Here is a 17,503-nt window from a genome sequence, read left to right on the forward strand (position 1 = left end):
GTGGCATCAGCCTAGCTCACAGCAACCTCAAACTCCTGGGCTCAAGCGATCCTACTGCCTCAGCCTCCCGAGTAGCTGGGACTACAGGCACGCGCCGCCATTCCTGGCTAATTTTTTCTGTTATTAGTTGTGGTTGTCCAGCCAATTTCTTTCTACTTTTAGTAGAGATGGGGGGGTCTTGCTCTTGCTCAGGCTGGTCTCTAACTCTTGAGCTCAAGCGATCCTCCCGCCTCGGCCTCCCAGGCTAGGATTACAGGCGTGAGCCACCGCGCCCGGAGCGCCCGGCCAGGTCTGAGAAATTCTGAGTACTGAAGGGTGTAAAAGCCAGGTGTGGGCTAGGGTTTGCAGCGTACAGGATGTCATCTGCCTGTAATATTAACAGTTTCCAGCAGGGCGCGGTGGCTCACGCCTGTAATCCTAGCACTGAGAGGCCAAGTCGGGAGGATCGCTTGAGCCCAGGAGTTTGAGGTTGCTGTGAGCTAGGCTGATGCCGCGGCACTCTAGCCCGGGCAACAGAGCAAGACTCTGCCTCAAAAAAACAAAACAAAACAAAACAAAAACAGTTTCCTTGAAAGTTGGTCTGGAAATTGATTGGGTGAGGGCATAATGCAATGCTGATTTCACCATCAGGTGAAGAGGGTACCGACCTTAATTAATGATTCTCTTGTTGTGACTTACTGATAAAGGTATTGGGAAATTGAAACCGAGGCTCCATTGGCTACAACCTTGCCGATTGGCTACGGGCCAAAAACGCCCCCAACCTTGGTCAGTCCCCGCCTACATCCCCACCTCTGGCTCGGTCTCAGCCAATAGCGAAAATGGCACCACGCGTGAGGCGGGGGCCGGGGGCACACAGAGAGCACCTATTGGTTGGCAGCGGCACTGGCCGCCTCCTTTGTTTCTCCATTGGCCCGCTCGGAACCCGTGAGGGGATGAGCCAGAGCTAAGCATATTAAGGAGCAGGGGAGCCAGCCTAGAGGGAGCCAGGAGCCTGTGGGAGACGCTGCTGCGACCGCGCGACTGAGTGAGTGCCCTCTGCCTGGCCCGCCCCTTCATCCCCTGGCTCTATGCGGCTAGACGGCCAGCCGTCGGCATGCCTGCGCGAGACCCTCGCCCACACCACCCCGCCTTGCGTCCGCGCGAGACGCCCCCGCCCCCCGGCTGCCACGCAGTTGTCCAGACGACAAAAGATCCGCCTTTTCATTGGGCAGCTGGACTGTAGGGTTTTAGTTCTGATTGGTAATCTTTGTATCCGCTCCTCCTTTCCTTCTTTAGCGCCTCGAGCTAGACACCTGCCTTCCACTTGCTTCCTCGTTCCAGCAGGTGGGCTGCATTTTACGTTATCGAGGGGAGGCTCTGGTTTTCTAAACGCTGGGCCTGAGGATTGTAGTTCTGTTTAGTCTTCTCTCCCCCGTCCCCCAACTGCAGTTTTCAGGACTACAGGAAAGGGAATAGTTGTCCGTTGAAAGGTGCAAGACACCCCTGCATTGGGACCACACCTGGTTCTTGGGTCTCCCGCCAAACCGTGACCCCTGAGTGCTGGAACAGGTTTGGTGATCATGTCTCTCCCACCAGACTGTGACCCATGAAGGATGGGGCAGGGCTGGTCTTCACCAGACTTTGACCTCTGAGGTCTGGGATCAAGCCTCACATTCTCCTGTGTCCTTCACCATGCCATGATCCCTGAGGGCTGGGACCAGGCCTGTTTCCTGTTTCTACCACATCATAATATGGCTCCCACAGAGCTAGAGCAAGCTTTCAGTCTTTCTGTGGCCTTATATTTGTCATCATGTTCATAAAACAGCATATGATTAGATTAATTTTAATCCAGTCTTGCAGTCTGTTAACTGGTAAATTCAGTCCGCTTACATTTCTTATGGTAGTAAAGTATTTGAATTTGATTTTATTATCTCATTCTGTGCTTTATATTTGTACAGGTTTTTCTGTTCCTTTTTTCTCCTCCCTATCCATACGCAGCCGTCAGCCCACAACAACATGACCACCGACACCGGCCCCCTGCACCCATACTGGCCTCGGCACCTAAAGCTGGACAGCTTTGTGCCTAATGAACACTCCGGCTGGCATTTGGTGGCTGGCCTCTTCTCTGTCTCTGGGGTCTTAGTCGTAACCACATGGCTGTTGTCCGGTCGTGCTGCAGTTGTCCCACTGGGGACTTGGCGGCGACTGTCCCTGTGCTGGTTTGCAGTGTGTGGCTTCATTCACCTGGTTATTGAGGGCTGGTTCAGTCTCTACCACAAGGACCTTCTTGGAGACCAAGCGTTTTTATCCCAGCTCTGTGAGTCCTGAGTTCTTTCATGTACTGTGTGAGGGAATTTTCTGGGCGGGGATTGACTTGGATGTTTACCCACCTACCAATTCTTCCATTAATTTATTTTTAAAATTCATTTAACCTTTTTGTTGCATATATATTTCACATGGGTCAAAAAACCATTTAGAGAGATGTGCAGAGTTTGAGACCAGCCTGAGTAAGAGCGAGACCCTGTCTCTGCTAAAAATAGAAATTAGCTGGACAACTAAAAATATATATAGGAAAAATTAGCCGGGCATGGTGGCGCATGCCTGTAGTCCCAGCTACTTGGGAGGCTGAGGCAGAAGGATTGCTTGAGCCCAGGAGTTTGAGGTTGCTGTGAGCTAGGCTGACGCCACGGCACTCTAGCCCGGGCTACAGAGTGAGAGTCTGTCTCAAAAAATAGATAAATAAATAAAAAATAAAGATAATGTGCAGTGAAAATCTGTCTTCTATCCACCAAGTTTCCCTAAACAATATTAACTACTGTTAATAATTGTTTATGTTTCCTTCCAAAATTTCTTTACACAAAAATTACACACATAAGCCTCAGTTTGCTCAATTGTGAAAGGGGAATAATTGTAATACCCAGCATACATAAGGTACTTAGAATTTGGCAAACAGTAGATGTCATGTAATTGTTTACTGTTATCATTATCATTATTTTTATTTCTCTCTTTTTACATAAATGGTAACATACTGTATATACTTTGGAACTTTGCTTTTTTTAACGAGGTCACTCCATCAGTTCATAAAGAGCTTTCAAAGCATAGATGTTACTGAATTATTTGACTTATCTAGCACTGCTGGGCATTTTCCCCCAATCTTCTGCTACTGTAAACAGTATTCCTTTTTGGCCTCATGAGTAAAGCTGCTATGAACATTTTAATACAAATCTTCGTGTAGACATTTGCTTTCATTATTCTTGGGTAAATATGTAGGAGTAGAATGTCTGGGTCTTATGGTAGGTGTGTGTATAACTATGAAAAACTACCAAACTGTTTTCAAAAATAGTTGTACGATCTTTCATTCCCACCGACAGTATAGGAGAGTTCTGGTTCTTCCACATCCTCACCAACAGTTGGTATGGTCAGGTATTTCTTCAGTTTTAGTCATTCTAGTGGATGTGAGTAATATTTCATTATGATTTTAATTTGTTTTCCTTAGTGCCTAATGAACGTTTGAGCACCTTTCATACGTTTATTGGCCATTTGGAAATCCTCTTCTCTAAAGAACTTGTTCAAGTCTCCTGCCTATTTTTATATTGGGTGATCTTTTTATTGATTCTTTGCTCACACTTTCATTCACTCATCTGTTCACCTGCATGCACTCACTCTCACTCTCTCTCATTGGCTACTTCACTCCATCATCTACACCTGCCTCCTTTATGCCACAAACATTTCTTGAGTACTAAACAATCACAGTAACACTGTTCTGTCAGGCTTTGCACACAATATCTTGTTTTATATGTATTAACCTCTAGAATCCTAACTGCCACCCCATTTCACAGGTGAGGAAACTGAGGCACGGGGAGGTTATGAAGTCTGTCTTCTTACAGGAGCCCCCAGCTCTCACAAATGTGAGTTCCTTTTCCTGACTTTATTCTTCATATATCTCTCTTGTTTTCTTCAGGGAAAGAGTATGCCAAGGGAGACAGCCGATACATCCTGTAAGTGTTTGTTGCCTCTGTCAATGGAGACCTGCGTTGGTTTGGTGGGGGTGGTGGGTCAGGGAGCACTAATGGGGTACCCTGTGGGCAGAGTACACTGACTCCAGTGTCCCTTCATCCTTTCTCCTGCAGGGCTGACAACTTCATGGTATGCATGGAGACTGTCACGGCTTTCCTGTGGGGACCACTCAGCCTGTGGGTGGTGATTGCCTTTCTCCGCCACCAACCCCTCCGCTTTGTCCTGCAGTTCGTGGTCTCTATGGGTGAGGAGAGGGCCTATGCTGGGCACTGTAGGGGTTGATGGGGGATCCACAGATACAAGTGCATTCCTGTAGGTGGGATCTCAATTGTGCCCATCCAGGGGTGAGTCAGACATATTCCCTGAGCTTCTGGTACCCCTCTCTGCCTGTGTTCTCAAGCAGGAAAGGTCCATTGCTCCTCCTCCTCCATCACAAAGACTCCTGTAAAGGTTACACGAGGTGGCCCATGATGGCAAGAAGCCCCTGCATCCTCCACAATCAGGATCCGAGATCCCTTTATCTGAGAGTCAGTCTTCTTGCGTTCCTAAATTACTAGCTTTCTGTAGTTCTAGAAATATGAGTTCTCTTTAGTCCCAGAAACCTAGCCTATCTTGAATTCTAGGATTTTAAACTTCCTTGAATTCTAAAGGTATGAGCTCTCCTGCGTTCAGAAATTCTCAGCTCTCTGATTTCTGGAATTCTCACTTTTCTGATTTCTCAGATTTTCAGCTCTGTGATTTCAGAATGGTTAGCTCTCTGCATTTGGGATCCCAAGCTCTGATACCTTGAGCGATGACTTGGAAAATGCCTTGGAATAGAGAGTTTGAGATAGCTTCCCCTTCCTCACGGGGGCTTCTTCTTCCCCTCCAACCTCCCACAGGCCAGATTTACGGGGACGTACTCTACTTCCTGACGGAGTACCGCGACGGATTCCGGCATGGGGAGCTAGGCCACCCCCTCTACTTCTGGTTTTACTTTGTCTTCTTGAACACACTGTGGCTGGTGATTCCTGGATTCCTTGTGCTCGATTCTGTGAAGCAGTTCACACATGCCCAGTGTGTGCTGGACGCCAAGGCCACAAAAGCCAAGAGCAAGCAGAACTAAGGAGCTGTGGACCAGGCTCCAACACGGGCCAATCAGGAGCTCTCCAGCTGCCAGAAGAGTCTGGTCCTGCTTCCACAGGTTGGAGGGACAAAGCTAATTGATCTGTCAAACTCTGGCTGATGGGTGGGCACAGAAAGGGCCAGAGATGGAGAAGAAAGGGGCTATGTGAAGCTACTGCCAGGAGACATTGGGACACAAAGGTATAAGAGGAGCCGGGAGGTTCATGATGTTGGCAATTTTTAAAATCAGGAAATAAAATATCTTGATTCTAACACTGAGAGATCTTTAATTACTAACTCCAGAGATGTCCTATAACTGACCCAAAGACCCGCATCTCTGACCTCACAAACCATAGATGCTGTAAGTCACCACATAGACCCTATCATTGACCCCACAGTCCTTTTGTCTTAGCTCGGGCTGCTGTAACAAAATGCCACGGATTGGAGGACTTAAACAACAGAAATGTATTTTCTCACAGTTCTGGAGGCTAGAAGTCCAAGATCAAGGTGCCAGCAGGTTTGGTTTCTTCTGAGGCCTCTCTCCATGGCTGGCAGGTGACTGCCTTCTCGCCGTGTCCTGACATGGTGTTTCCTGTATGATAGAGACTATACATTCATGCTCCTGATATCTCTGTGTGTATCCAAATTTCCTCTTATAAGGACACCAGTCAGATTGGATTAGGGCCCACCCTACCAGGCTCATTTTAACTTAATCACCCCTTTAAAGGCCCTATCTCCAAGTATAGTCACATTCTGTGGTACTAGGGGATAGGGCTTCAACATATGAATTTGAAGGGGACACAGTTCATTCCATAACATTCTGCCTTATGGTCTCCAAAACTTCATGTCCTTCATTTATTTATTTAGTTAGTTAGTTAGTATTTTTTTTGAGACAGTCTCACTCTGTTGCCCAGGCTAGAGTTCCGTGGCATCAAGCCTAGCTCACAGCAACCTCAAACTCCTGGGTTCAAGCGATCCTCCTGCCTCAGCCTCTCGAGTAGCTGGGACTACAGGCATGCACCACCATGCCAGGCTAAATTTTTCTATATATATTTTTAGTTGTCCAGCTAATTTCATTCTATTTTCAGTAGAGACGGAGTCTCGCTCTTGCTCAGGCTGGTCTCGATCTCCTGAGTTCAAATGATCTACCCGCTTCAGCCTCCCAGAGTGCTAGGATTATAGGTGTGAACCACCGTGCCCAGCCTATGTCCTTATATACAAAATACATTCACCCCCATCCCAGCACCCCAAAATTTTTAACCCAGTGCAGCATTAACTTTTAAGTCCCAAGTCTCATCTAAATATCTGGGATGGCTCGGTTGCTCACGCCTGTAATCCTAACACTCTGGGAGGCTGAGGCGGGAGGATCGCTTGAGCCCGGGAGTTTGAGGTTGCTGTGAGCTAGGCTGACGCCAGGGCACTCTAGCCTGGGCAACAGAGTGAGACTCTATCTCAAAAAAAGAAAAAAAAGTATCATCTGAATCGAGTGTGGGTGAGACTCAAGGTATGATTCATCCTAAGAGAAAAAAAATTCCTCTCTAGCTGTGAAGCTGTGAAACCAGATAAGTCAATCTGCTTCCAAAATTCAGCGATGGGACAGCATAAGATAGATATTCCCATTCCAAGGAGAAATTGTTAAGAAGAAAGGGATCATAAGTCGCAAGTAAGTTTGAAATGTAGCAGGGCAAATTCCATTAGATTATTAAGGCTTGAAAATAATCCCCTTTAGCCAGATACTGTGTCCTCTGGGCCTAGTGGGGTGGACTTTCCAGGCTCTCCTGGGAGATAGTGTTGCTCCCTCTGCCCTGAATGGCAGTCTGGCTCACTGAAACTGAGGAGGAGACAGTCCCCCCTTTGGGATCACTCTTCCTTTTTCTTAAAGGATAGTGCACGTTCACAGCCAGAAAGATTTTTTTGTCCTGTGCTGTTGAATCCCAGAAGTCTTGACAGCATTCCTTCATTGCTTGTAGGGGTATTATGCCATCTCTATCCCTGGTTTCTACTGAGATGACTGATTACATCAATGGGTCACACCCATGACCTTCCTTATAGAGTGATTGTCCAGCCACACCCTTAGTGTTCTCTCCAGAATACACTTTCTCAGCTTTTGTAATATTGGATAGGCCAAGAATTTTCCAAATCTTCACATTCTGGTTCCTTTCTGCCTGACAATTTCTTTTTCAATTTATCTGTCTCCTCTTGTATTTTACTATAAAAAGCGAGGAGAAACCGGCCAAATTTTCAACACTGCCTTAGAGATCTCCTCAGCTAAATATCCAAGTTCATCACTCACAAGTTCTACCTTCCACAAAACACTAGAACACAATTCAACCAAATTCCTTGCCTTCCCTCCAGTTTCCAATAACATGTTCCTCATTTCCATCTGAGGCCTCACCAGAAGCACATGTAACATCCATATTTCTAGCAACAGTCTTCAAGGCAATTGTCTTAGTCTGTTCAGGCTGCCATGATAAAATACCATAAACTGGGTGGTTTATGGACAACAGAAATTTATTTCCCACAGTTCTAGAGTCTGGGAAGTCCAAACTCGTGGCTTCAGCAGATTCAGTGTCTGGTGAAGGCCTTCTTCCTCACAGATAGTGCCTTCTTATATCCTCACGTGGTGAAAGGGCAGAACTGTGGTCCCTTCATCCCTTATAAGGGCACTAATCCCTTTCATGAGGCCTCCATCCTCATGACCTAATCTCCTGCCAAAGGCCCCACCTCCTAATAACACATTGAGGATTACATTTCAACATATGAATTTGGGGAGACACATTTCAGGCCATCCAGCAATGTAGGCTTTTTCTAACATGCACCTCAAAACTCAGCCTCTACCCATTACCTAGTTCCAAAGCTACTTGCATATTTTTGGGTATTTGTTACAGCAGCACGCCACTTCCCAGTACCGAAATCTGTGTTAGTTTGTCAGGGCTGCCAAAAGAAAATGCCACGGACCAGATGGCTTAAACAACACATTTATTTTCTCATGGTTCTGGAAGTTGAAAGTCCAAGTTCAAAATGCTGGCAGGTCTGGTTTCTCCTGAGGCCTCTCTCCGTGGCTTGTAGATATGGCCACCTTCTTGTTGTGTCCTTACACAGTCTTCCCTCTGTGCCTGCACATGTCTGTGTCCTAATCTCTTCTTATAAGCGTACCAGACAGATTGGATTGGAGCTCACCCTACCAGGCTCATTTTAACTTAATCACCTCTTTAAAGGCCCTATCTCCAAATACAGTCATCACTTTCTGAGGCACTAGGGAGTTACAGCTTCAACATGAATTTTGGGGGGATATAGTTCAGTCCATAACTTCCCTCTACGCTCACCCCACTCACTTCCCAATACTTCGCACAGACCTCCATCACACACCCTGACTATTCACCCTACAGGCTCCCCATGGCTGCTGCACAGCCCCACATTATTCACCCCACCGTCCCCGTGCAGATCTCTCATCACAAACCCTAAAGATCCCCCATCATTAACCCCACATATTCACACCACTTGCTCCACAGACCACTCATTACTCAGCCAATAGACCCCACCCCTGCATCATTTGGCTCATTGGCCCCTAATCACTCACTGCATAGACTCACTCGTCACTGACCCTACAGAGCTCCAATCAGTCACCCCAAGGTGCCTCATCCCTCATCTCACAAACCCACCATCTCTCATCTTACAGACCAGCACATCACTCACCCCACAGAACTGTCTCAGTCACCTACAGATCCTGCATTACCGTAAAGACACCTTCACTCACCCTACAGACCCCATCATTCACCTCAAAGACTCCCCGTCACTTAACTCATTACCTTCATCACCTTACAGGCCCCATCACTCATTTTCTTGTCTCTTGATCACACCTAACACAGGCCTCATCACTAACCCCCTAGACCCCCACCATCGCCTGCATTAAGTCAGCTCGGGCTGCCATAACAAAATGCCACAGACCAGGTGGCTCAAACAACAGAAATTTGTTTTCTCACAGTTCTGGAGACTGGAGGGTGCAAGGTCAAGGTGTCAGCAGGTTTGGTTTCTCCTGAGGCCTCTCTCCTTGGTTTGTAGATAGCTGCCTTCTTGCTGTGTACCTCACATGGCCTTTACTCTGTGCACTCGTGCCCTGGTGTTTCTTCCTCTTCTGTTTCCCCCCACCCTTTTTTTTTTTTCCGAGATAGGGTCTCACTCTGTCACCCAGGCTGGAGTGCGGTGGCAGGATCATAGCTCACTGCAGCCTTGAACTCCTGGGCTCAAGGGATTCTCCTGCCTCAGCCTCCTGAGTAGCTGGGACTACAGGTGTGAGCCACTGTGCTTGACCTTTTCCTCTTCTTTTAAGGACACCAGTCCTATTGGATTAGGGCCTCACCTTCATGACCTTACTTAACCTTAATTATCCTTGAAGATCCTATCCCAAATACAGTCATCTTGGAGGTTAGAGCTTCAACATATGAATTTGGGGGGACACAATTCAGCTCTTAACACTCCCCATCACTCACCCTACAGATGCCACATCTCTCACCTCACAGAGCCACCAACACACACCTCACACCCCCATAACTCAGCCTTTTGGCTTCTGATAAGTCACCCCACAGACATTCCGTCACTAGTTCCAAGGTCCCCCCATCACTCACCCCACATACCCCACCATTAACCCCTAAGACACCCATCACTCTTCCTACAAACACCTTTTCACTTGTTTCATAGATTGCCCATGTTTTGCCCCAAAGAAACCCCATAACTGACCCCGTAGACCCTCGTGGCTCACTGTAGACTGCATCGCTCACCCCACAAGTCACTATTACCCCCAGAATCTTCACTCATTCTGAAAACCTCATAACTCACCCCATAGCCTACACATCACTCACCCTACCAACCCCAACACCAAACCCACAGACCCGCCAATCACTCATCCTACAGATCTCCCATCACTAACCCCATAATCTTGCCATAATTCACCTTTCAGAACCATCACTCAACCTAGAGTCCACCTCTCATCCCACAGACCCCTTATCACTTACTCCACTGTTCCATCTCTCAACTCACTAGTCCTCCACCATTCACTGTATATACCCCATTGCTCACCCACAGATCCATCATCCACCTCATAGATTCCATTACTCTCCCTACAGACCTCCTATCATTCATCCCACAGATGCCCCTCCCTCATACCACAGTCTTTATCATCAACTTCATAGACCCTTGGTCATTAAACAATTGGGTACTTCAGGAGTTTTGAAGAGATGGCAAAGAATGAATAATAAAACTACAGATACCCGAAGACTGGCTTCAGGTGACCTGTGAAGAACAGGACTTCAGTTCAAATCCTGGCTCTGCTCAAGACTACAGTATAGCTTTGGAGAAATGCCTCACTGTTAAGGTCAAAGCCATGCATGATCTCACTTCATTACTTTCTCATCTCATATGCCATCACTCACCTCATCGTTTGCTCTACTTAAAGGCTTTCTGACCTCCTTGCTCTTCCTCGGACATGACAGGCATAGCCCCAACTTCCATCCATTGCACTGCCTAATCTCTATGCCACTTACTACCCCTTTGACCTTGAGCTTGTTTCTCCCTGGCCTTCAGTGCTCTCATCTGTAAAATGCTAATAATAAGGCCGGGCGCGGTGGCTTACGCCTGTAATCCTAGCACTCTTGGGAGGCCGAGGCGGGTGGATTGTTTGAGCTCAGGAGTTGGAGACCAGCCTGAGCAAGAGCGAGACCCCATCTCGAAAAAAAAAATGAATATAAAAAAATGCTAATAATAATAATACTCACTTGCTATGGTTTGAATACTATGGTTTGAACTCTGAAACTCAAGTTGAAACTTAATCCCCACTGTAACAGTATTAAGAGGATGAGAAATCCAACTATGGTATTTGAGAGGTGGGACCTTTGGGAGGTAATTAGGATTAAATGAGTAATAATGGTGGGGCGTTAGTGGCTTTATAAGAGGAGAAAGAGAGACCTGAGCTAGCACGCTCAGCCCCCTTGCCATGTGATACCCTGTTCCACCTCACAACTCTCAGAGTCCCCACTAGCAAGAAGGCCCTCACTGGATGTGGCCTCTTGACCTTGGACTTCCAAGCCTCCAGAACTGTAAGAAATAAATTTCTTTTCTTTATAAATTACCCAGTCTTAGGTATTTGGTTATAGCAACAGAAAATGAACTGAGACACTACCCCCTAGGGTTTTGGGGGGTTTATTTTTTTGAGACAGTCTCACTCTGTTGCCAGACTAGAGTGCACCAGCATCATCATAGCTCACTGCAAACTGACTCCTGGGCTCAAGCAATGCTCCCACCTCAGCCTCCTGAGTAGCTGGGACTACAGGCGTGTGCCACCACGCCCAGCTAATTTTTTCTATTCTTAGTAGAGATGGGGTCTCACTCTTGCTTAGGCTGGTCTCAAACTCCTGATCTCAAGCAATCCTCCAGCTTCGGCCTCCCAGAGTGCCTCATAGGGTTCTTATGCAGATTAAATGAATTAATATATATATGTAGCCTGTCTAGCATATACTTTGTATTTGGTGAATGGAAGAATGAATAAACAAATAAAAGAGAAGGTTCTCCCCAGGAGCATGGCATCTGACCACATCATACCCCTGTCTAAATCCTGTGTTCCAATGCCCCCAGGATCAACTCCAAGCTAATGATTTGCTCATCCCACCCTATGATAACTTAAATGAGAAGCAGACTGTCAAACTCCTTTCCATCAGAAAATCCAGCAGTGAAATAGGTGTTTTTGACTCCATACACATGGGACAAAAGGACATGCCAACAACCCTCTTCTGGCTTTCAAAGAAAATGCTCCATTATTTATACCTTCCAAAAAATAGAGATGTCTATTTAATATTAATACTAAGGCAATACAATATTTTAAAAGATACCAAAATAGAATTGCAGACTTGCCTAGAAAGTTAACCTTAAAGGTAGCATCCATATGACACTGCAACAGTAGCTGAAGTCCTAGTATCTTACAAGACTCCTTTGTTAGAAATAACATTTGTAAGGGCAACCTGTATTTTGTCCAAACCACATGGCTTTTGTGCAATTAAGTAGGGAGAATGTCTTTTTGCCTTTTGCCATACATAAAGTTTCTCAGAGGAGTTTGAGATATGTTCAATCATTCATTCAGCCTACATTTAGTGGACACACATTGTTTAATAACAGGACCAACCTCAATGTGTGGTGAGGATTAAGTAAGACGAAAGCAAACTTTAAACAGCTAGGACTGCCAGAGAGCATAAACTCGCTTTTTGGGGTAAATTATTTAATGAAGTATAGCATGCGTACAAAATCAAAATCATAAAGTGCAAAAATCATATATGTACAGCTCCATGAATTTTGACATGTAAACAATTTTTTGATTTTTTTCTTTATATGACCTTACTTAATCAGGGTGTAAGCTATTTTTAAAAACACTCTGGAACAAGAATTTTTTTTTTTTTCCGTTCATCGGATTCATAAGAAGCGAGGGCCACCGGTATTTGAATAGATGACATCATCTGTCACCAGAGGGGCGAGGTAACTTGGGGCGGGGCGTGCAGCCTTGACAACATCACGCAGCAGCTTCCTTTCCCCGCCTACTTCTCTCGCCCCAACGGGTCACCAGTTTAACACAGATCTAGGTGAATCCGGAAGTCGACTGCCAAAACAGCCAAACCACGGGAGGAGGAGAGGTGGGGCCTCAGTAGGCGCCTGCACACTGGCTGAAATGAAGCAAAATGTCCGGCTTTTGGGGGCGGGACTCCTGCCAATAGCCCGCTAGGCGCATGTGCACAGGAGACCTCCAGCCAGGGCCAGGTGGGAGGGGCAGTAGAGGGGCAGGGTCGCGCAGTGCCCTCTGCGCCTGCGCCCCGGCGCAAGGTGGGGCTGCGGGAGCCCGCACTGTAGGGTGCGCGCAGGGGTAGGGGGCAACTGTCAATTGTCACCCTGAGGCGAACAGCAGCGGGATGGCGACAGCCTCCGGGTCTTTGGACTTGGCTGGCCCCGGAGCGCCCCCGCCCGGCGGGGGAGCCCAGGCGGCGACAGCCGAGGAGGAGGAGCGAGAGGTGGTACGGGTCCGAGTCAAGGTGAGGCTGGCAGCCGGTCGGCCAACCCTCCAGGGCATCCCAGGGGAGGCAAAGGCTGTGGCTGTCATAGGATGGAGGGCGGGACCTGAGATTTGGGGCGTTACCTGAGGGGCGAGGCTTGAGGGTCGAGTGATGGTGGCGAGGTGGGGAGGTGGGAGAGTGGGGTGGGTGGAGGGCCTGAGGGAATGGGGCCTTAGGGATAAACCCTAGGGCGTGTGAATGAAAATGCATAGGCAGGGGCTTATGGAACGTACGGGTGGAGCTTATGGGTAGAGGGGAGGGGCCATAGGATTGGAGGAGGGGCTGCAGTAGTTGAGGGTGGGGCCCTGAGGAGTGAGCCTTGTGCTGTTGCTGGGGGGCTCTGAAGTCAGTCAACACATATGTGTTGGGAATGCACTGTTGTGCGACTCCCCACCATTGGTGAGCTGACATGTTCCTTAGAAGAGACAAGCAGCTAAATAAATGAGATGCTTCAGACACTGGTGAATGCCATGAGGAAGTAACGAAAACAGTTATGAACTAGGGAGTTACTTTAGCCAAGGTTGTACCCGGAAATTTCCAGAGGGGGTACTGAAGGAGACGAGACCCGAATAAAAAGGAGTCAGTCATGTGCATATCAGGGGAAGAGTGTTCTAGGCAGAGGGAACAGCAGGGGCAAAGGCTGGGAGGTGGGGATGAGCTTGGCATGTTCCTCCGTAGGTTCCCATATTGCTGGAGCAGAGAGAGGGAGGGAGAGCATGGAAGGAGGTGAGTCAGGGAGGTAAGAGGGGGCAGATGGAGAAGGGCTTTGGTGTGTACTCAGAGGAAGTAAGCCATTGCAGTAGTTCCAGCAAGCAATGATGGTGGCTCAGACTAGAGTGGTGGTACTTACTGGCACTGATGAGAAGAGGGTCAACAGATCACTTGATCTCTAAGGTAGAGGTTTGGGAATTCAGAAAAAAGATGATGCCTGAGCTGTGAGTGAGCCAGATGAAGAAAGTGGGAAGGATGATGTGCACAAGCAAAGGCCTGGAGTCAGGATGTGTTCAAGGTAACTTCCAACACTTTGGTTCTACCAGAGTGTAAAGTTCAAAAAAACTGGAGAGGCTGGCTAGGGCCTATACGCCCACCTGCTGGGGACCTTAGGGTTGCCACTGAAGAGATTTAAGCAGGGGGTGTTGTGGGTAGATGTGTTAGATTGGTTGCAGCATGCAGGACAGATTTAATAGGAGCCAGACTGGGCATAGTGATTCTGACAACCATAATTGAGAGGACATGGAAGAAGGACTGGGGGCCTGGACTATTGCAGTAGCCTCCTCCTCACTGGATCCCCTGCTTCTACCCGGGTGCCCCATAGTCTTTCTTTGCAGAGCAGCCAGAAGGATCCTGTTAAATCCTAATTCAGGCCACGTCCTGCCTCTGCTCAGAAACCTTTTGTGGCTCCCCCTCAGAGCAAAAGACAAAGTCCTCGACGTGGCCCAGAATGCCTACCTCGATCTGGCCCCTGCCACCTCTCTGACCTTGCCTTCTACCACTCTGCATCTCATTCATTCTTCAGCGTGGTGATGTGGCCCCTGATGGCCTACCCTGTGTCTTCTGTCCCCAGAAATGTGAGAGCATCTTGCCACATGAGTTCCGCTCTTTTGCTGTAGACCCCCAGATCACCTCACTGGACGTGTTACAGCACATCCTCATCCGAGCTTTTGACTTGAACGGGTGAGTGAGAAGATGCTGGGGACTGGCCAGTGGACCACGCAACAGTGGTTTTCTGGCCTTGTTTGTTTGTTTGGTAGGGGTTTTGTTTGTTTGTTTTACTGTTACAAATAATCCCACAGTGAGCAGCCACAAATGCATATCTTGGGGTACAGTAGTTGTGCCTTTTCCAGGGTTTCACTTTCTACGTTTTTTAGTTACCCACAGTCAACTGTGGTCTGAAAATATTACATACAATAAGATATTTTGAGGGAGAGAGACCACATTCATGTAACTTTTATTACAGTATACAGATGGTCCCCAACTTATAATAGTTGAACTTAAGATTTTTCAACGTTATAATGGTTCGAAGCAATATGTATTCAGTACCATACTTCAAGTACTCTTATAACCATTCTGTTTTCACTTTCAGTACAGTATTCAGTAAATTACATGAGATATTCAATACTTTATTATAAAATAAGCTTTGTGTTAAGTGCTTTCGCCCAGCTGGAGGCTAACGTAAGTGTTCTGAGCACGTTTAACATAGGCTAGGCTAGGCTATGATGTTTGGTAGGCTATGTGTATTAAGTGCATTTTCTACTCAATGATATTTTCAACTTACAGTGGGCTTATCGGGACAAAGCCCCAGCATAAGTTGAGAAGCATCTGTATTGTTATAATTGTTCTATTTTATTATTAGTTATTGTTTTTAATCTCTTACTGTGCCTAATTTATAAATTAAACTTTGTCATAGGTATGTATGTATAGGAAAAAAACATAGCGTATACAGGGTTCAGTACTATCTGCGGTTTCAGGTACCACTGAGGTCTTGGAATGTATCCCCTGTGGATAAGGGGGGACTACTGTATTTGGGAAATTCTAGTCATGAGATAATTCCTGGCAGCGATATTGCTGGGTTAAAGGGTGTGTGCTTTTTAAACTTGCAGTGGATGGTTACAACATGCTCTCCAGACAGGTTTTACCAATTTACAATCTCACCAGCAGCATATAAAATGCCTGTTTCACCTACACCCTCCCAAACACTGGTTACCATAACATTGCAAAATTTGCCAACCTGATAGTTCAAAAGTGTGTCTCTTGGGGTCAGGTGTGATGGTTCATTTGTAGTAGTTGTTATTTTGGAGGAATACATGCACATAGTAACAAATTGGAACAGTACAAAATTGATGGGTATTTGGGATGTTTCCATGGTTACAGTGATTATCACACAACATACTTTGCATAGTTGCACAAGTATATCTGAAGAATAAATTCTTAGTTACTTGACTTTTTTGCATAAACATTTTTTTTGTGAAAAATAACAAACACTCGCTTTATTTTTATGTAGTAAGAAAGCTGCTTTCTTCTCACTTCTATCCCTCAACTATCCTGTTACTGTCCCCAGAGGGGACCAACATTTTACCAGTTTCCAATGTGCCCTCCAGATACAAGCAGGTGTGTATCTATTTCTGTGTTTGTGTAACAAAGTGGGTATAAACGACCTGACCTCAGGCTGCCCACAATCCTTGGCACAGTACCCAGCACACAGTAGGCAGTTGCTTTCAACACCTTTTATCCCCCTTGTATTGGAAACTGTCCCTGAGGCCTCCAGGGAACTGGGAGCCCTGAGAACTCCCTGGTATCTTCTGTCCAGGAAGAAGAACTTTGGCATCAGCTACCTTGGCCGGGACCGACTAGGACAGGAAGCTTACCTCTCACTCTTGTCTGACTGGGACCTCAGCACAGCCTTTGCCACTGCCTCCAAACCTTACCTGCAGTTGCGTGTAGACATTCGGCCCTCGGAGGACAGTGAGTACCCAGTGCCCCAGGGGTACTGCTCTGGGACCCACCTTTTCCCTGTAAAGTGACTCTGCCCCTTGCAATACACTCCCTCACAGTGGGCTGTCAGCAAGGTATCCTAGGTATAGATCCTGGCTCAGCCATTGCACCTCAGTTTTTTCACATCTCAAGTAGAGATAATAATATCTGAGGCTCATTGTGAGGATTAAATAGGGAAGTTCACATAAAATGCCTGGAACGGTACATGACTGCATAGTGAATGCTCAAAAAGTGTTGGCTCTAATAATGATAATTACATTATATTGTACTATTACAGCATATAACCTAGTAATATATGTTATAATTATGTAATGTAATATATAGCTGTATTAGTGTATATTTTAGTTATAATATCTAAATATAACAATGCTTATTATAATAATGGTAATTGTGTTCATTCATTCATCCTATACTCATGTTTGTTTGTGCTGTTGTTCACTCATTCATCTGTTCCCTTCATCTCTCAGCCACTTCTTCTCTTTGTTCCTCCATTCTTGCCTATTCTGGTCCCCATGAGCACACACATAAATTAAGACATGGTCCCCAAAATTTGGTTATGGACCATACATTAGGTAATAGTATTGTATCAGTGTTAAATTTCCTGGGTGTATGTCTTAGTCTGTTTGTGCTGCTATAACAGAACACCACAGACTGGGCAATTTATAAAGAATAGATATTTATTTCTCACAGTTCTGGAGAGTGGGAAGTCCAAGATCAAGGCACTGGCAGGTTGTGTGTCTGATGAAGGCCTTCTTGCTTCATCCTCACCTGGTGAAAGAACAAAATAAAGCAAACCCATTCACTCAAGCCTTTTTATTTTATTT

The 17,503-nt window shown here is 46.5% G+C and overlaps 2 protein-coding genes across 4 annotated transcripts in view; both read left to right on the top strand.

Moving 5' to 3' along the window:
- The first annotated feature begins 968 nt into the window (after positions 1 to 968).
- EBP (emopamil binding protein (sterol isomerase)) lies at positions 969 to 5,373 on the top strand. 2 transcript variants are annotated; one of them, XM_012652291.1, is made up of 6 exons: positions 989 to 1,024; positions 1,276 to 1,323; positions 1,938 to 2,296; positions 3,941 to 3,977; positions 4,110 to 4,240; positions 4,878 to 5,373. In XM_012652291.1, exons 3-6 carry the CDS (start codon positions 1,996 to 1,998, stop codon positions 5,099 to 5,101), a joined length of 693 nt encoding a protein of 230 aa, XP_012507745.1. In that variant the 5' UTR covers positions 989 to 1,024; positions 1,276 to 1,323; positions 1,938 to 1,995; the 3' UTR covers positions 5,102 to 5,373. The 2 variants fall into 2 exon arrangements, with proteins under 2 accessions (XP_012507744.1, XP_012507745.1); XM_012652290.1 differs by lacking the exon at positions 1,276 to 1,323 and having other exon boundaries at positions 969 to 1,024.
- A 7,497-nt stretch (positions 5,374 to 12,870) lies between these two features.
- The window catches only part of TBC1D25 (TBC1 domain family, member 25), a 16,176-nt gene continuing 11,543 nt past the window's right edge, over positions 12,871 to 17,503 (top strand). The window contains exons 1-3 of one of the 2 annotated variants that reach the window (XM_012652375.1): positions 12,871 to 13,166; positions 14,752 to 14,861; positions 16,495 to 16,649. In XM_012652375.1, coding sequence (XP_012507829.1) covers positions 13,047 to 13,166; positions 14,752 to 14,861; positions 16,495 to 16,649 — 385 coding nt within the window. In that variant the 5' untranslated portion in view covers positions 12,871 to 13,046. Of the gene's footprint in view, positions 13,167 to 14,751; positions 14,862 to 16,206; positions 16,296 to 16,494; positions 16,650 to 17,503 lie in introns of those variants that run through there. The other variant, XM_012652376.1, reaches the window with a different exon arrangement.

The sequence above is a fragment of the Propithecus coquereli genome, unplaced genomic scaffold (assembly GCF_000956105.1).
Source record: "Propithecus coquereli isolate 6110/MARCELLA unplaced genomic scaffold, Pcoq_1.0 Scaffold388, whole genome shotgun sequence".
Taxonomy (NCBI): Eukaryota; Metazoa; Chordata; class Mammalia; order Primates; family Indriidae; genus Propithecus; species Propithecus coquereli.